The sequence below is a fragment of the Cnephaeus nilssonii genome (genome assembly GCF_951640355.1).
Source record: "Cnephaeus nilssonii genome assembly, chromosome: 19".
Lineage (NCBI taxonomy): Eukaryota > Metazoa > Chordata > Mammalia > Chiroptera > Vespertilionidae > Cnephaeus > Cnephaeus nilssonii.
This window is the reverse complement of record NC_137090.1, coordinates 22,745,383-22,764,733: the sequence shown is the minus strand read 5'-3', so window position 1 is coordinate 22,764,733 and position 19,351 is coordinate 22,745,383. Positions and strand designations below refer to the sequence as shown.

Genomic DNA, 19,351 nt, shown 5'->3' with positions numbered 1-19,351 from the left:
AATCATTGCATGTTGCAGCTGAAAGACACCCTAGAGCCTATGGGGAAATTGAGGCCCGGTTGGTAGGAGAGAAGAGCCTGGTGTCCTGACCTCTGGGCCTGCCCCTGGGTGCTGTGAGGACACCATCCTCCAGGCACCAGCGGAGGTCTTCACATGCATCATCTCATTTCATCAGCACCAGGCTCCTCGGAAGTAGACACCATAGTTATCCCCATTTTATTGATGAGGAAAATAAGACTTGGAAAAGTTAAGGGACATGTTCACATTTATACCATCAGCAAGGCACAGAGTTGGGACTCAGCAAACTGCACTGGCCTCTTGTGGCTTCATCCCGACCCTGCCCTCCAGGGAATGGACCCCGCATCCAGCACCTTCATTCCCTGTCACAGCCACCGGAGCTCCTGTGTATTGGACCACACTTGGTGAACAATGTCACGTGTCAGGCACCAGAGGCCACTCCAAGGAGAAGCAGACCTCATCCTGGGCCTTAGGACCTCAGGTGATTCTCTGACTTGAGAATGCCTGGTTTGCATGACATAACTACATCCTGGCTGTGTATGGCAATAAATTACAGCCTCAATTCCTTCTGGTTCAAGTGAACCTATCTTTCCAGAGGCCAGCCAGCCTGCTGCCCAGGGGACAAAGCAGGGAGGAGCCCCCTGTGCCTGGTTATTAGCCCAGGAGAGTGACCCCTCTAGATGGCCCAGACCACAGGGACCCAGAAAGCTGATAAATAGCATGCCCCAAGCAGGTCAGATTGGGTTCCAGACACCAGAGGAGTCCATGGGCAGGACTAGGGGCTCCGGACCCTGAATACCCCCAACCCCAACTTCTAGTTTCCATGCTGGGTTTGGGCCCCTACATGGAAGGAACTCCAGGACACCTGAGTTTATTTTCATCAAGTCTGTTAGTCTGGGTTCTCCAGAGAAACAGAACCAATAGGAGACACACACACTTACCTATTTATTACTAGAGGCCCGGTGCACGGAATTTGTGCATGGGTAGGGTCCCTAGGCCTGGCCGGTGATCAGGGCCAATCAGGGCCTTCCTTCGTTCTGCGCCGCCCCCTGGTGGTCAGCACACATCATAGCAAGCGGTCCAACTCCCGATAGAACTCCCGAGGGGTCAATTTGCATATTAGCCTTTTATTATATAGGAGGATAGAGAATTGGCTCATGTAATCATGGGGGCTGGCACCCCAAGTTCTGCAGGGTGAGTCTCATGCTGGAGGCCAATGATGTCATTCCCATCTGAAGGCCAGCAGGCTCGAGACTCCAGAAGAGCCTGTGTTTTCAGTTCCAAAAAAACAGGAAGAGTTCTCTTACTCATGGGAGGGTCAGGCTTTTTGTCCTATTTAGGCTTTTTTTTAAAAAAATATATATATTTTATTGATTTTCTACAGAGAGGAAGGGAGAGGGATAGAGAGCTAGAAACATAGATGAGAGAGAAACATCGATCAGCCGCCTCCTGCACACCCCCTACCGGGGATGTGCCCGCAACCAAGGTACATGCCCTTGACCAGAATCGAACCTGGGACCTTTCAGTCCGCAGGCCGACGCTCTATCCACTGAGCCAAACCGGTTTCGGCGAGGCTTTCAACTGATTGGATGAGGTGCACCCACATTAGGAAGAGCAATCTGCTTTACTCAGTCTCCCAATTTAAATGTTAGTCTCACCCAAAATCACCCTCACAGACACACCCAGAACGTTTGACCAAATGGCCCAGGCAAGTTGACATATAAGGTGAACCATCACAACAGGTTTGTTATTGTGTGCCAGTCCTGGGTGCATAGTTCTTCAGTTTACAGAACACTTTTGTTGTTGTTGTTAATCCTCACCCTAAGATATTTTTCCCATTGCTTTTCAGAGAGAGTGGAAGGGAGGTGGGGGGAGAGAAAGAGAGAAGCATTGGTGTGAGAGAGACACATTGACTGGTTGCCTCCTGCATGTGCCCTAACGGGGGGGGGGGGGGGGGGAGAGGGGGGGGGAAGCGAACCCACAACCCAGGTACGTGCCCTGAAACCCTTGAGTGAGCAGGCCAACACTCTAATCACTGATCAACACTGGCCAAAAACATATTTTACTGACATGCTCTCATCTTATTTTACAACATCTCTGCTGGGGAGGGGGCAGCTGGAGCAGGTGTTGATGGTGCCATTCCCGTTTTACAGGGGTGGAGACTGAGAAGCCATCTAGGTAGGAAGTCGTGGAGCCAGGGCTAGAACCAGCATCTTCTAAAGAACCTTAGGGACAGATGAAAGGTTGCCTGGCGTGTGCTTCCAGACATGCACTCCAAAGCACGGTGTGATTTGGCAGAGGTTTCTTGGATATGAGCGGGTGGCTGGAGGAACAGTGATTCTCAAACCTGGCTGCACACTAGCAGGGGAGCTGTAAGAAATGCATGTACCTGGCTTGCTCCCCAGAGATTCTGATTTCATCAGTCTGGTGCCTCTGGGCATCCGGAATATTAAAAGTTGTCCCCCTTCCCTGATCCCATGACTCTACAATGCAGCCAAGGTGCAAAGCCACACGAGGCTCTTGGCCAAGAACACAGCAGGGATGAAGGAAACAGGTAGTATGCCCAAGGCTGACATGTGCCAGCGGAGGTCAGAGCCTGTGTGCCCGATGGGGACAGACAGTTCAAGGGAGGAGGGAGAGTGCCAATAAAGTGGTGGTCTGTGGAGTTTAGGAAGGGGTTTCTTCCTTTCTTGAGAGGATCAACTTTGACCATAAAGCAATCTTGGGCCCTTTTTAAACAAATTCAAATGTCTTTCTAAATTAGCATTACCATTGGAATTCCAAGATAAATGCAGTCCACAGAGAAAGGGCAGTACTATTTACTGAGCACCTACTATACGTGAGGCACCGAGTTCCTAGTGTCCTCTGAGTCCTCCTAGCAATCCAGAAAGAGGAGGGGACTGAGGCCCAGGCAGGTAAGGAATTTGCCCAAGGTCACACAGCAATCAGGATTTGAATTTAGGGTTGTTGTCCTCCAGATCCATACTCCAGAGCAGTGGTTCTCAACTCGGGGTGACTCCCCCACCCCACCCTCCAGGGATATATGGCAATGTCTAGAGAGATTTTTGGTTGTCACAACTGGAGGAAGGGGGCTGCTACTGGCCTCTGGTAGGTAGAGGCCAGTGGTGCTGCTAAACATCCTACAATGCACAGGACAGTCCCCACAACAGAGAATTATCCAGCCCAGAATGTTAACAGCACTGAGATTGACAAACCCTGCTCCAGGTTCTCAGCCTGGGCTGCACATAATACCTGTGGTGGGGGAAGGGGAGGCTTTACAAATCCTGATGCCCGGCTGCATTCTGACCAACTACATCAGACTCTGGGGATCTCCCAGTGTCAGTTGATTCTTAAAGCTTGCCAGGTGGTTCCAATGTGCAGCCCAGACAATTCTAAACTACTTACATCTGTGGCCTCTGTTCCATCCGTGGGACTCTGAGGGACAAGTACCAAATCGGTCCCGATAGAACAACCAGCAACCCTATCCTTGCCACCTCCCAGAATCAGAGGCCAGACTTCATTGGTTCCTTCCGTGGAGGTGGACTAACTGCTGACTCACCAGTCAGGGGGACTTGAGGGCCAGTGGGGTGGGAGGTGTTTGCTAACATTTCCCTTGCCTCTTGGGGGCCACGACCAGGAATCCCCCCAGATGACTGCAAGAGCTTCCCGAAAAGACTGTGGACTGAAGAGCAAGGCTGCCACCTAATGGATGAATCGAACAGAGTGGCCCACCAGCTGAGGTTTTATTGGAGCCTCAGCAGCCCCAAGGCGGAGGTGCCAACAAGGGCCCTGAGGCATATAAAGTCGTGCTCCAGGCCCCGCCGTGGGGCAGGTGTGAGCCTGGATTCGCACCTGTCTGGCCCACAGAGAGCCCGTGGCTCCCTCTACCTTCTCACACTGGTTCGAAGGAATAGAATCCCTGGACTGTGCTGCCCAACTCCCTTCTGATGTTTAGACTTCCCCTTGATGTCCAGGCAGGACCTGGGCGGAAACAGACCCTCTCAACTAGCACATCCTAGAAATTAACAGGCTACCATCTCCAACTGCAAGTGCAAACTCAAAACAGGAAACTGAACTTCTTCTGGTCTCCACCGCAAAGCTCCCTGCTTCCCAAGACAGTGATTACTGAACAGAGCCTGGTGCACACTCAAGTAACAGATTCCAACACATTTCGCCATGTGGATGTGTGGGCCACCTATCCCCTGCCCTCCAGCACATACACATCTTGAACAGTTCAAGTCAGCCCCCATCTTGCCTCTCTCTTTCTGATCCTGAGGACAGTCCTGGGTGCTGAGGCAATCTGGGCCCTTCAGCCGTGGCTGAGGGTACTCGGGGGTCTTGGAGATGTTGCCCTCTCTTCCCCTCTTCAGGAAAACGCTTCCTCTGGCGGCAAATGGAGTGAAGAAGAATTCCTGCAAAGACAGACAGAATGACACGGGGAAGAGAACTGAGAAGAGGAAGGACCATATGCTAGGCACTCCCTCATTTCATTCTCAAAAGGATGTATTTTCTGCATTTGGCACAGAAAGCAATGGAGATACAGAATGATTGAGAAACTTGTTTAGGATGAAACAGCTCTACATGTGTGGTCAGAGGAAGAGAAGTAAGACTCACCTGCAGCCACGGAGACATTCAAGGACTCCAGTCCAGGAGGCAGCTGCCGGCCAGGCAGGATGGTGAGGAGGAGCTGGCAGGAGGCTTGCACCTCTGGGGACAGGCCAGAGCCCTCATTCCCTGCAGAGCACAGGAGGGGTGGAAGGGCAGAGGATTAGGGTTGCCACAGCTGGACAGGCAGGCACTCAGGAAATGAATGGCTAAGTACAGAAAAGCAGGAGCATCTACCTACCCAGCACTAGGAGAGTAGGCTGGTCCCAGAGGAACTCCAAGCAACTAGTGATGGGGATCTCAGAGGATCCGGAAATCTCAGGCCTGGGGCAGCCCACCGTGCCAGCCACGAGCCAGCCCTGCTGGGCTTTGGCCTGCAAGGGGAAAGAAATCATATTCTAGCTCACCAAACCTTCATCAGAGCCCTGGCCGAGGAACAGCCCCAACCTTGCCCATATACAGGGTGGGGCAAAAGTAGGTTTACAGTTTCGAGTACTTGAAACAGTTTATTCTTGTATTAATTATTGTATTATTTTCCATGCGAACAATTATAAACCTACTTTTGCCCCACCCTGTATGCATTACCTCGCTGAGCCATTCAGTTCAGTCAATAGTTATTAAGCACCTAGAATGGGCAGACTCTGTTCTAGGCACTGGAGATAGGGCAGTGAACGGCGGCCAAAATCCCAGCTTCGTGGAAGGGAGGGCCTCACTGAAAGGACTTTTGAGTGAAGATCTGAAGGAGATGAGGAAGGCACGGTGTAGACATCAGGGGGAAGAATACTCTAGGCAGTGGTCAGTAAATGCGAAGGCTGAGAGGTGGCTGCTTACCTGGTATGTGTGAGGAACAGCACAATCGCAAGGTGGCCAGTGGGAAGGGAGCCACTGAGACAGAAGAGGGAACAAAGGGCTACATAAGGGAGAACCTCAAAGGCCACTGGAAGGACTTTGGCTTATATTATGAGAGAAATGCAAAGGGTTTGAAAAACTACGAACGGAAAAGTAGTATGGTCTGACTTACGTTGCAATAGGATCTCTCTGCCTGTTGGGTTGACAGCCAATAGCAGAAGCAAGACCAGGTAGGAGGCTTCACAATAATACAGGCAAGAGCCAGGCTGGCGTGGCTCAGTGGTTGAGCATTGGCTTATGAACCAGGAGGTCAGGGTTCAATCCAGTCAGGGCACGTGCCCGGGTTATGGGCTTGATCCCCTGTGTGGGGCCTACAGGAGACAGCCGATCAATGATTCTCTCTCATCACTGATGTTTCTATCTCTCTCTCCCTTTCCCTTCCTCCCTAAAATCAATAATAAAAGTAGATTTAAAAAATAATAATACAGGCAAGAGATGATGGTGGCTTGGACCAGAGTGGTAGCTGTGCAGAGAGTAAGAAGTGGTGAGAATATGCAAATAACTTTATGGTAAAACCAAAAAGGATGCACTGACAAATAAGAATGGGTGTGAGAGCAGAAAAAAAATCAAGCGTGGTGTCAAGGTTTCTCTCCTAACCAACTGAAAGGATGGAGCTGCCATCGATTGAGCTGGGTCTGCAGAAGGAACAGGGGCTCGGCTATGGAACTGTTCAGTTTGAAATGCCGATTAGACAGCAAAAGAAAGCTGTTTTGTTTTATAACCCCTTTGAGATGCTTTTATTTATTCATATTGGAATTATTCTGGGTTGAGGACATTGAGCAGCTTTCTAAAATCCCATCAACTACTATTTACCTTGCTTTTTTGAAACCAATGTTGCTAGTTGTTTGAAAACAGAGCTACTGAGTAGGTAACTAGATACGTGAATCTGGGGTTTAGGAGCAAGATCCAGGTTAGGCTATACATTTGGGGCGCATTCAAATATAGATGTTACTTAAAGCCGTGACAGTGGATGAGGCAAAAAAGAAAAGAAAAAAGAATATATAGGGGAATGAGATCCAGTAAGTACTGAGACTTGGGAGAGACCTGGAGATGGTCAGGGAAACTGCCAAGTGCAGGGCAATACTGCCCCCTTGTGTCCAGCAGGAGAAGAACAGCAGAGGGGTTTCTTGACTTAGGTTTGCTCCCCAAATTTGGGGTTTTTTTTTTTGTGTGGTAGTGGGCGTTGTTTTGTGCGTGTGAAAGGGAAGAGGGGAAAGGCATAGACTAGTCCTTACTCAATGAGCCATTCAAGCGGGCTAGAAGGAGTCAGTGGGGGGAAAAGAGGGACATATGTAATACTTTCAACAATAAAGATTTCTTTTTTTTAAGTTCCTATGGAGGAACTCAGGACACATTTACTGAAGACCTACTTAGCAGGGAACTGAGGCATGTGGTAGACCTGCAGCAGGGCAAAAAGGTATGCCTGGAGAAGTGCGGTAAAGGGAATGAGGCTAGGACGTCTCCAACTTCAGAATCTGTTCTACTCGTGGTTTTAAAACCCTGGGATCCTTCTCTCTTCCCAAAGGGATTTAGAGAAGCATAGGAAATGATGCCAACATGCTCTCTTCTCCCCCTTCCTCCATCAGTTGCTAGTTAAGTGCCCTGAGAGGCTGAGCTTGGCTCATTTCTGCTCCTTCCCGCCACCCCAGCCCCTCGGCCCTTACCTGTAAAAAACCGCCCAGGTCATCGGTGAAGAATATGTCCATCACCTCCATAGCCCCCGCGCTGGCCTTGCTGACTACCGGAGTGAGCGGGCAGCTGCAAAGTTACCCCATGCCCCGTGTAAGGCTGTGTAATCTCAAGCCCGGCCCCCTTCCCTCCCCCGGCCCCCAAGGGTTAAAGATGAAAATTCTGGCGATAGGGAGACCTGACTAGGGGATCACCAAAGGGTCAAGGTGCTGAGGAACTCGGCTGCCCCTTGAAATTGGGACACATGGGAAATAATGAATGTCCGTGCCTGTTTCCGCGGCTGGTGATGACCTTATCCACTCCGAGGAAGTGAGCGGAGCGCAGCACGGCCCCAAGATTCCGGGGATCCTGGAGCCTCTCGAGGACGAGCCACAGCTGCTGGGGGTCATCTCCTGGCCTCGCCTCCCCAGCCTCAGTCCAGGGCCGGGGCCGCAGCGGGCTCACCTCCATGCAGACGCCCTGGTGGACCTGGTGGCGGCACAGGGCGTCCAGCTTCTGCCGTCGGGGCCGCAGAACCGGAATGTCCCGCGCCTCCGCCGCTCGGAGCAGCTCTGCCCGCTCTCCCTGCACCCCCGACCTGCCGGCCTGGAGCAGGAGCCGGGCCACGCGGCGGCGGGCGGCCCGCAGAGCCAGGAGGCACGGGGACAGGCCGAACAGAAGTTCCAGGCCCCCGGTGGAGCGCGGGGCAGGCGCCAGGTCATCCAGGAGCAAGCGGCTCAGCTCCTCTCCACCAGGCCGCTCCCCACGCCGCGCCGCCGGGTGCGAGGACTGACGCACAAGGTGGCCGGGAAAACGCCAGGTCGCGCCCCTGAGGGCCGACAGCAGCGCCATGGTCGATGCCCTTAGCTACGTCCTCAAGAGCTGTCACTCCAGACGGAGCCTGTTGCACCCATCCCGCCTCCTCAGACAGAGAAACGAACAGTGCACACTCCCAGCTGGAAGACTCCCCAAAGCAGGTAGCCGGACCGCGACCGCCTCCCTCCCGACCTCGCGCGGGGTGCCCCGCTTCCGAGTTCGCGCGAGCCCGCTTCCTGCCCGGCGACGCATTGCGCATGCTCATCCACTAGGCCGTCCCTACAGCGCCGCCTGCGAGGCTGGCTGAGCAACGACCTCCAGGCAAGGCAGCCGGCAGCCGGCGGGAGGTAGTGATCAGCGCTGAGCTGACCCTGCTACCGGCTTCATTCTGCGCCCTTTGAGGTCCCAGGAAGCTGGCGGCTCGCATTCACCCAGGTCCCAGGAAGCTGGCGGCTCGCATTCACCCAGGCACCAGCAAAGAACACTTTACGGAGATGTGTTCAACTAGGTCAGTCGTGGTGCTTCCCTTCCCATTAGATACTGGTGATTTTCCTCAAGCTTCTCCTGCATCCAGCCCCTCCCTGCATTTCTACTGCCTTTTCAAACCCTCAGCACCAGTTAGCAGGACTCAGCAGTAACTTCCTACCGTGTGGCGGTGATTCTCTAAGCCACGGCTCAGTGCCTGTCCCGCACCTGCTGACAAGCCAACTGATGCCCTTGGCCCACAGGTAATGGCCAGACTCCTTGCTCAGCACTCAGAGCTCCAGGGATCCAGGCTTTTCAGCCCCATCTCATGCCGTCCCTAAGTTCTGTGCTGTTCCCACAGCACTGCATGCTCTTTCTGGCCTCTGAGCCTTGCACATCTTGTCTTTTTTTTCTGGCTGGCAAATTCTACCAATTTTCAAGACCCAACCCAAAAGCACATCTGCTACCTAAGGTAATCCACACTCCAGAAGTGAGGCTCTAAATTCACCCACTTTCCACTCACCTGGAAGAAATTCTGAGAAACAACCACCCCTAACCACAAAGAAAGGGGAAGAACCGAAAGACACCCACAAACCAAGGTCGGTTGTTGAAATTTTTCTTTTTTAATTATCACACTTGGGAGGAAGGCCCTGGTATTGTGCTGCCAGTCAGAGTAGAGCGATGTTTCCCACTGGACTGGAGAACTAGGTGGGGGAGGGGAGAGGAGGGAAGGGATGGTGAGGGCATTGGGGCAGGAAGAGGAGGAAGCTGGAGCCCTCCATAACCACTCAGATAAAAGGTGAGGAGTTCCCCCTGCCACCTTATCCCTGAGCAACAGAGGGTGGAGTGTAAGAAGATAGGGGGAAGCCACCCTTCTGGCCAAGGTCCTGCCCCAAGTCAAAGGGAAGAGACCAAGGACAGCAAACAAAGGCCAAGGAGCCCAAGAAGGGGACCAAGAGTGAGTTAACAGGTAAAAGAATTAGGGACACCACCTCCTCTCCCCAGCCCACTTTTCACATTTGTGGTGGAAACAATTTGACTAGATAAAAAAGACCTCAAACATTTTTCAAACCCCTGGGAGGGGTAGAGAGAGGAAGTGAAGTCCAGGAGTCCAGAGATTAACACCTACAACCCAAAGGCCAGCACCAAGCCGTGAAGATTCAGAGAGGAGGAGGAGCTCCCCACAGGAAACTAGGTCATCTGCTCCGTGGGCCTCATCTGGATGTCTCCGATCTGCAGAAGGAACAAAGGCTTGAGGCAGTCAGGACACTCTGCCCACCCCCTTTAAGGCCTCTCTGCTCTCCTCTGGGGATGGTTGCGCTTCTCCATGGGGTGGACAGCTAATGCCAGACTTACCTGGACATGTGGGGGGGTGCTGAGGACATAGATGACAGCCTGGGCCACATCTTCAGGTTTCAGACACTGAGCACCAGGGAAAAAAGGGATTAAGATGAGGACAGAATGGATCCAAGTTCCCTCCCACCACTGAGGTCCTCTCCAGCATCCACATCCCACCCCAACCCTCTAGGAGGGGTAACAGCCTGGCTAGAAGGACAGGTTCCCTTCCCTCTGCCTTCACTGAGAATGAGTGGCTTTGCCAAGCCCAGAGGGAGGCCCCACCTTTATGTGTTCATAGGTGGCAGCTGCCTTCTCGGGGTCCTTGTCATGAAGTTTGAAGGCGAACTGTGTCTCCACCAATCCTGGAGAGATGCACTGGGCCGACAGAGAGGGCCTGCTCAGGACCTGAGCTTTGCCCAACCCCAACCCCAGTCAGAGGCCAGGCTTTGAGTAGGTTGGAGAGAAAGGACAGACGCCACAGGGATGGCTGTCCCATGTCCAGCAGCTGCCTCCTGGCTCCAAGGCTGCCACTGGTGATGGTCACAATGATATCTACCATTTACAGAGAGAGCCCTTACTAAAAGCCAGGTAAATGTTTGACAAAATGTTCTCTCTAAAAACCTCATAACCTGATAGATTATCATCTCTGTTTTAAAAATGCAAAGACTGAGGCTTGGAGAGGTTGAGTAAGTTGCCCAGGGTCATTCAAGGGAAGAGCCCAGAGTCCTGGTTTCCTGCCGCTGTGCACCTGGTTTCCCACAATCCCTTGCTTTCCCTCAGTCTCACCCCGCCATGTTCCAGTCAGGCCAATCCCCTCCTACCTCAAAGTCAGTGAAACGGGACACTCAAGTATTGAGCAGGGCCATGCAAGTAGCAGCAGAGCCCAATATGCTCGCAGGGGTTCTAAAGCAGCACACCCTGGACATGGGCTCCCTGGGCAGCATGTGTGGGGTGGAGAGGGCCTGTGCCTATCCCATCCCCACCAGGGCCAGGCCACACCCTCACCGTGGCTCGGATGTGGGTCTGGGCCTCCCGAAGCTCTTGCCTCAGTCCCTCTGTCAGTGCAGTGACGGCATACTTGGTAGCACTATAGAAATGGGCCACAGACTGGGGTACCACTCGGTGGCCAGACATGCTGGGTAGAGGGAGGGAAGGGGAAAGAAGACAGTGACGCTCCCGAGAGACCAGCAGTGCCCCCTGCTGTACCAGTCAACCCCACCACCTCGATGCTGCAGGGAAGCCTTCTAAAGGGGACCTCTGGAGGCCATCCTTGCAGCCCACTAATCTAGCTGTCATTCAAGCAGCTCCTGAAAACCCTACTCTTCTAGACGTCTTCCCTACACTGACCACAGAATCCCCTCTCTTGGTCATGCAGGCTGTCAAAAATCTCTTAATTTCATCTGCGCATTCACTGATATGGTTCTATTGAGAGATCTCTGAGGGCAGAGGCCATGTCTCCCCGCTCAGAGTGGGGGCTCCCCAATGATACTGTGTAGTCTTTCTTTGTACCACAAGGTGGGGTTCATTCCAGGGCCTGAGGAATGGAGAACCTCAGTGCCAGGAGAGCCCCTAGGCTTCCACTGCAAAGACAAGGGCTGAGCCACCCATTCCAGCCAACGAGGGGCTGGCACTTGACATACACTATTCTTCCCCTCACCATAATCATGCCACTGGGTGTTAACGGAGTATTAAATCCCTACTTTACCAAAGAAACAATTCCAAAGAGATCAAATGAGCTGCTGCAGATCACCAGCTTGGAGGGTGAGTGGTGATCTGCGCTCTAGCCCTCGGCCACCTGTCTCACCTGTTGATGTTAATGATGTGCCCATCATCCACATTCCGCTCCTTCATGGACTGGTAGGCTTCCCGCGTGCAGATGCTGAGGGCCAACACATTCACCTGCAGGCCAGGGAGGGCAATGGGGTGTCTCTAGCTTGGGCCCATCTGAGCAGGTGATGGAGCCACAGAGAACCCCTGGGAAGCATTCCAAAACAGTACCTCGGTCCTACCAGAGACCAACAACAGACCCAGGGCACTGTGCCTTAGAGGTGCCCCCGCCCCCCTAAAGCTGCCACCCCCAGCTGACAGCAGAGGCAGCTTCTCTCCCTGGGTGACCCCAAGTTCCTGCGAACAGGAATATAAACTCCCCAAACCCCACACACAACCCAGGAACCCTCTGTATCTTGGCTGTCTCCTCTCCAAACAGTAGAATCTCTGCCTCAGGGAACCATTTCCTTTTCTTCTCCAAATACCCTCTTCTCTGGGACAGTGCCCCTGATCCTGCTCTCTCCTAAACAGCCTCAAATCCTTCCTAAAATGGCTTTAAAAATCTCTCTCCTCAAACACCCCTTAGCCTCTCCCCACCTTACCCAGCTATTCTCTGCTCCTTTCCTGTCCCCTCCCTTGAGACTTCTAGTAGAAAAGGTCTGATCCTCCTTCCTTTAACCTCTGTTCCATCTACAGAACTAGGCACAGAGACTCTTAAGAGGGTGGGGTAACTTGTCATGGAAGGCAGGGGACCTCCCAAGGGGCTTCCTGCCTCCCTTGGCCCCTTTCTGCCCTCTCCTACTCGCTGTGGCAGAGGTGACACCAAATCCCCACCCCTCAAGGAACAGAGGCCTGAAGAAATGTCTCTGCTCTAAAGCTCCTGCCCAGCCCCACCCCTAGCTTTACCCAGGAGGACAAGCAGAGATAAAGCTTTCAGCAGGTCCTCATGTCTCGCCTCTCCAGAAGAGACGGGACCAGCCGGGAAATTAGATGTTTGTCCTTATCAGGTGTCAGAGCCAGGCATCAGGACAGAACACCCTGAGCGTGAACCTGCCTCAGCATTCACAGCAGAAGGACACAGGAGGCTCTCAGCCCTGTTTCTGGTCCTCTTAGCAGTATGGGTTTGTGAGGCAGAGGACTCAGCTCCTGAGGACAGAAGGAGTAGGAGAAAGATCCCTGGATGTCAGGGAAGTGAATCTCCTAGGTCAGTGGCCGGCAAACTCATTAGTCAACAGAGCGGCAAACCGCGGCTCACGAGCCACATGCGGCTCGCGAGCTGCAGTTTGCCGACCACTGTCCTAGGTCCAGGGGTTAGGGATGGGAGTGGAGAAGATGCCTCATAGGATGACCCTAATAGAATTACATAATGTTCAAGCTGGAAGGGGCCTTAGGGACTTAAAGTAAGTCCCTCACTTTATAGACGGGCAAGTTGAGATCCAAGTTGAGAGACCCACCTGTGCAGGTGAGGGCCACAACTCAGATTTCCCAGAAGGCTCTCTGTGAGGGCAAGGAGAGTGCTTCACTTTCACTGTTCATTGTTTCAATAGTCATTGCTCATTTCCTGGCCCAAACACCTGTTAGGTGCTAAAGCTACTGTGAGCAGATATGAAAAGAATTGTGGGGGGCCTGGCCGGTGTGGCTCAGTGGTTGAATATCGACCCATGAACCAAAAGGTCACAGTTCGATTCGTGGTCAGGGCACATGCCTAGGTTGTGGGCTCGATCCCCAGCGGGGAGCATGCAGGAAGCAGCCAGTCAATGATTCTCTCTCATCATTGATGTTTCTATCTCTCTCTCCTCCCTTCCTCTCTCTGAAATCAATAAAAAATATATTTTTTAAAAAAAAAATTGTGAGGGGAAAGACACAGTGCATTTACACACTGCTTTCAACTTCTCAGAATAATTTCATACCCAATATTGCCCCATAATACAGTCCAGAAGTTGAAAACCCGTGGCTATGTTTGGACCACACTTAGTTTTAAAAGCATTTTAAATTCATTTCCAACATGTATTAGAAGGTTTCATTCATTCAAAAAATATCTATTGATTGTTTCCAAGCTGAGGCTGTAAGAGAATAAAACACACAAAAATCCTTGCCCTCGTGGAAGTGAGGTTTCAGTGAATGGGAGGGACGGAGTGTCACATAAAAACCCAGGCTCCCCTCTCCTCTCAAAGAAATCATAAGATTTGGCCACACTGGGCCACACTGCCCTACAGCAGTGACACTGGACTTTAGAGTGGTTGCCCCTGTACATGGCCGTGTGCTTTCTCACTTACTGCACACCCCACCTGACCTGCCTCACTCCCTTATTACCTACCTGGCCACAGGGGACATTAGAGTTAGTGACCCCAGATATTGATGGTATAAGTGTGTTCATCCCAATTAAAGGTGACAAGACTGAAGCTCAGAAAGGGTAATTACCTGCCTGAAGCCACATAGTTGCTGGCAGGGCTGGTTAAGAACATTGTCTCCTGTCTCTTTGCTCCTTACTTCCCATAAGACCATGTTCCCAAGCACCCCCAGTGCTGACATATGGGGACATTCAGTAAACAGCAGCTCTCTCCCCTACCCAGCTTTCTTCCAATAGAAGGAATCAGCCTAGACTTTAAGAACTATGCCCAGGGCCTCAAAGGAAAAGACATGGCCATTCATCCACTCACTATCCCTCTGGTAGGGAAAGAAGAGAGGGGATAGTCAAGATGCCCCAGGAAGGAACCCAAAGCTCCCTCATGCTATTGTCCCATCCCGAGCAGTGCTCTGGCTCACCAACTCTGGGCTCCCCACCGTCCTCCCAGCCCCCCACTCCAGGTCTGCAGCCCTTACATTGAACATGTCCTTCCAACCGCTGGTGCTGCCTGAGAGCAGGGTGTCAGGCCGGGCCAAGCCAGCATTGTTGATGCAGATGTCCACACCGCTGTGCTGAGAGCGTATAGCCGAGAACATAGACAGGATGTCCTCTTCATTTGACAGGTCACATCTGTAGGGGATCAAAGTCCCGGGGTAGCCTGCACTCTTACATTCGGCAGCCAGCTCCTATGAAACCCAACAGGGATCTAACTGGGGTGAGCTGCTCACTCCCACACCTCCCCTGCCAGAGACAACCTCCCTCTGCTGTCACCGCTTACAGACTCTCTCCTCTGGTGGCCACCTTTTGGTCACACTGATACTGGGACTGCCCATCCCCTAAGCTTGTCTTCTTTGGTCAAAGTCCAGGGGATGAGAGTGCTCCCTGAGTGAGGGAGGGGAAAGTTGAGATTACCAATGGAGTAACCTCACGGATAAACTGGAGTCTTCAATTCTAAGAAAGGGGCCAGGGACTGGGAATGGAGTGATTTTTCTTTTCTTCCTCTCCCTCAATAGAACACCTTCTCTGCTCCTACGTAAGATGCACCTCTCACCCCACCCCGTACTTCCACCGGTTCCAAGAGCCACTGAGCTGGTTGTGCCAGGGCTTTGCTCTCTGCTCTCCCATCACCTCATCCAGAAGGACTTATATCTGAACGATCACCCTCCCTCCACAAATTGCAGCCAGTGGCTCAGAGTTCTCACACGTATTTTTTCCATCGAGCCCATTTGCCAATCTCCCTTCACCCTACATACAGGAAGGGTCAGGAAGTTAGGACAAATTCTTTCTCTGTCCCACGGTGCATAGTTTTCTCTGGAAACTACGAGGCAAGTCAGGTGACAGGTGACACTGGCACCCCCTGTGTCCTGCCAGGACCCTCGACACGCTGAAGAGCCCTGAGCGAGGGAAAGACCCGAGAAAGCAGAGCCACTGAGATCCCTGTGAGGAAAGCTGGCATTCCGAAACTGGGAGAAACAAGCCATGTGCCTTGGAGGCGTGACGGCACCTGAGTCTCGTGAAGGTGACTATGTACCAGTCCATGTGAGGGAGGGAGAAGACTAGGGGGTACGGGTGCCCTAGAGGAAAGCCAGCTTAGCCAACTGCCTTGGCCTGCAGCCTCCCCCCCCCCCCCCAAACCAAGCTGGGAATAAATGGCTGGATCAAGTGACCTAGGAAATTCTTTTCTGCTTTAACTTTCCAAGTTTAAAAGGTAGAGTCGTCCGGGACTCAGAAGCCCTTCACCCCATTTTACCTACTCACAACCACCTCAGCAAACAGGGTTTCTCTCTGTAGGAGGCCAGAACTCAAGCTCTGTTGTACTATCAACCAAGCCATCAATAAAAGCAGACTGTGGGCAAGATAACCTAGAATTCTCCCCACCTGGCAGGCAACTTTTCGCTTCCTCCTCCAGACTCAAAGCCCTCACAGGAAAGCCGGAATAGAGGGACTGAGAATACATTTCTCCCTGTCCCTGCCCTCTCATTGTCCCACCAGTCCTCAGGGGGCTAAGTGAGCCGCTTGGAGATTCCCTTGGGGCTCAGGGACTCCCTTTCCTGGTTAGTTTGGGGCAGGGCAGTAGGAAGAGAAGGCAAGAGTGGCTTTAGACTTAGGGAATCCACTGGTCTTATCGCTGGCCTAACCCTCTAGGTTCCATGGCTCCTGAGCTCCAGGAGAAAGGGAGGGGCAGAGTGGGCCAATGCTGTAACCAGGTGACCTTGAAACTATCTAGGAGGCTATAAAATATACCTTTGGGCAGCAGCAGGGGAGGGGACAGCCCTCCTTCCTGTACACCTTCTCCCTCTGCCCCCACCCAAGGCTTCCTTACCCTTTCCCTGCCCAGGGACACTGAGCAATGGTGGAGATAATGCCCTGCAGCTAAGCACTAGCGTGACCCCTGAGAGTGATCTTGCTGGGCAAATCCAGTGAACATGATGGAAATTTCTCCTCTTCTTCCCCCATGCTCCAACATGGCCAACTTCGTTTCATTCGTCTCTGAGCTCCTGCTGCTCACAGCTCTGCTCCCAACCCCACTTTAAGAGGAAGCCAGAGTTCCATTTCCAGTGCTTTGTCCCGCTCAGGGCTCCCATGTTCAATGCCTATTTCACCTCCTCAGTCCCGCCTAGGACAGTCAAATGGGAGAAGGGTCTATCTATGAATACCCCACTGTCATTCCTTTATGCCCATTGGGTAGGGAGCCACTTTCCTTGGCTTTGTGGGCTAAGTCTGGGGACCAGAGAAAGCAATCCAGTAGCCAACGTAGCCAGTGAGTCCAGAAAGCTTTCTTTCCTTCTCCCTGGCTGCCTCGCTAAGCCGGGGATCTCTGGTTCCCCTTTCCTCAGCCTACCTGAGCAGGCAGGCAGGGGAGAGGGAGAAAGATGCCAGAGATTTGGTACATGGGGTAGGGACTGTTCCTTAAAAGGCTCCTTGAAAGAGGGCATTTCAGAGGCCTGCCCTACTAGGCATCAACCTGTCCCTAAACCCGGGGCAAAAGGCCCGGGGGTGGCAGGCGAGTGAGGATAGCGTCACAGCCCGACCCCGGCCACTCCCCCTCCCCCACCAGGACCCGAACCGGCGAAAACGACGCCTCCCAGGGCACCCCGCTCCCCAGCCAGGCCTTACCTCTATGTTGCCCACGGTGCGGGCACAACCCACCACCTTCACTCCCTGCTGGACTAGGGCCCGGGCCACGGCCGCGCCGATGCCCCCCGAGGCGCCCGTCACGAGTGCGAGCCGGTCGCGCCACCGCTCCATGCTGCCCCGGGCCACCTCACTGCGCGAGCTGGGCAACTGGACGGCGGAACTCTGCCCCAGGTCGCAGGGGCTCGACCGTTCCCCTACCGCCACGGCAGGCGCCGCCGCCCGGCCCGCCTCGGGGCCGCGCCTGGAACCGCCTCCAACCTGGCCGGCCTGCGGCCGGGACTCCACCCTCCTCTCCTCGACTGTCGGCCACATCCCGCCAGAGGGCGTAGCAGCCCGGCCTTCCCGCCCCCCGCGCCGCCGCGCGGACACGGCCCCGCCCCTTCCGGTCCCGCCTCGCCCCCGGCGCTGGGAACTGTCCTATCGGTGAGGGCCTGCGCCGGAGGGTCTTGGCTTGGGGTCTTGTGGTCCGGCTTCCCAGGTGAGCTCTTCCCCTTGGGGCGGGGAAACCGGTGTAGCAGTTTGCCCCAGGCCGGAGGATGCACGTACGTACCCTCGCCGCAGGCTCAGTAGCCCTTCCTTTTCCTGACCCAAGGCCAGGAAGAGAAATTAAGGGCGCTTAAGGTGACTCCAACGCCCTACTAAACCAGCCGGAGGCTGATGGGAAGAATTCAGCCCAGAGAAGACTGGGTAGTCTCAGTCATCAATACTAGGTGACCTTCGGAGGGACTCTCAACCCTACTAACCAAAAAGTGATGGTTAAAAATGGAAACACCTCCAAGTACATATGTATTGGGGGATTCTATCCCCATGGACTGCTTCCAACTGCCCTAGACCTAGACCTTCTCACTCTCATTGCTGCAAATACATAAAAGATGAAATCAATAGCTAACATTTATTGGGCATTTACGGTGTGACAGGACCTTTTAAGCATTTTAAATATATTAATATGCAGAACAGCCCTAAGAGTACTTACTAATAATTCATTTTTTAGATAACTAAACTTGGTTAAGACAGAAAGGGGTAAAGCATGGTTTGGACCACAGAGGATGTGCTCCTAAAATGCCTTCACTCCATTCTCCCTTTTGTCTCTTCCTGGGTTGTTGGTTTTGCTACTTAGGATATATTTCATCAAAGCACTGAAAGCTGCCTCGCTTCTGCATTCTTTTAAAAAATATACATATTTTTTAATTGATTTCAGAGAGGAAGGGAAACATCAATGCTGAGAGAGAACCATTGACTGGCTGCCTCCACGCCCCCCACTGGGGATCAAGCCCACAACCCAGGCATGTGCCCTTGATTGGACTCCGAAGGCTGACTCTCTATTCACTGAGCCAAACCAGCTAGGGCCACTTCTGCATCCTTAATATAGCCATCCTTCCAAAGAAAAGATATATCCATATAACTACTGGAATCCCTCTAATGCAAGCAATGGAATAAGCAGTGATTGTGGCTAGCTTACTCATTCAACAAGCACTCATGTATTTGGCCAGAAGGGCAAAGATTAACACAAAACCAGCTCTTGCTTTTAGGGATCTCAAGAGGAAACTTGACTGCAACAGGTGGTAAAGGGATTGGGACCAAAGCCAAGGGCTGTGGGAGGCCCTTGGTCAATCTTTATGGATTCCAGGATAAAAGCAACAGGGTCAGAGAGGAATGACGACTCATTTTACCTCTGCCCCAATCCCTATACAACACTAAGATTTGAAAAGACAGCTCAAGAGGTGGATCAAAGAAATGCCACCAACTACAAAAATTAAATCTCATTAGGCTTCTGATGTTGCCCACTGAAATCTGATTAGAAATCTGATTAAGCAGTAGAAAGCCCATAAAATTCACTCCCTCCCCATTGCACAGAGGTATTGACAGTCCCACCACCTGTCTGCTGCCCACCAAGTACTATCAACATGCAGACAACAAAGCTCTAAGCATATGTGTTTATTGAACTATTGACTCAACTTTTTAAATGGCAGCCAAATGCTACTCCTAGGGGAATCTCTCCTTCAATATTCAGACAGCTTGTGAAAGCAGTAAACTAAAATGCCATAGTAACTTCATTGTTGAAAACCATGTAAGAACATGCACTTACAAAGACCACAATGTTAGCTCTCAGTGCAGCCTTCTGACCCAATTCTACCCACTGAATAATTACTTAATCAGGCAATCCATGCTTGAAATTCTGCCAAATTTTGTTTTCATTCTTCTAGTTCAATATGAACCTCTGAATTTAAGGTGCTTTGTGTTATGTATAAGGGAACTTTCAATAATGGCAATTAAGTCTTA

General features: G+C 52.4%; 2 protein-coding genes across 3 annotated transcripts; both read right to left on the bottom strand.

Moving 5' to 3' along the window:
- Positions 1-897: 897 nt before the first annotated feature.
- MRM1 (mitochondrial rRNA methyltransferase 1) lies at positions 898-8,876 on the bottom strand. Its single transcript, XM_079798432.1, has 5 exons — positions 7,490-8,876; positions 7,197-7,290; positions 4,865-4,997; positions 4,633-4,752; positions 898-4,430 (listed from the first exon to the last, which is right to left on the bottom strand). The coding sequence occupies exons 1-5, from the start codon at positions 8,050-8,052 to the stop codon at positions 4,258-4,260; spliced, it is 1,083 nt and encodes a 360-aa protein (XP_079654558.1). The 5' UTR covers positions 8,053-8,876; the 3' UTR covers positions 898-4,257.
- A 205-nt stretch (positions 8,877-9,081) lies between these two features.
- Positions 9,082-17,343, bottom strand: DHRS11 (dehydrogenase/reductase 11). Of its 2 annotated transcripts, XM_079798845.1 has the most exons (7): positions 17,051-17,343; positions 14,410-14,619; positions 11,624-11,718; positions 10,825-10,954; positions 10,102-10,194; positions 9,838-9,903; positions 9,082-9,714 (listed from the first exon to the last, which is right to left on the bottom strand). In XM_079798845.1, exons 1-7 carry the CDS (start codon positions 17,180-17,182, stop codon positions 9,673-9,675), a joined length of 768 nt encoding a protein of 255 aa, XP_079654971.1. In that variant the 5' UTR covers positions 17,183-17,343; the 3' UTR covers positions 9,082-9,672. The 2 variants fall into 2 exon arrangements, with proteins under 2 accessions (XP_079654971.1, XP_079654972.1); XM_079798846.1 differs by lacking the exon at positions 10,102-10,194.
- Positions 17,344-19,351: the final 2,008 nt, after the last annotated feature.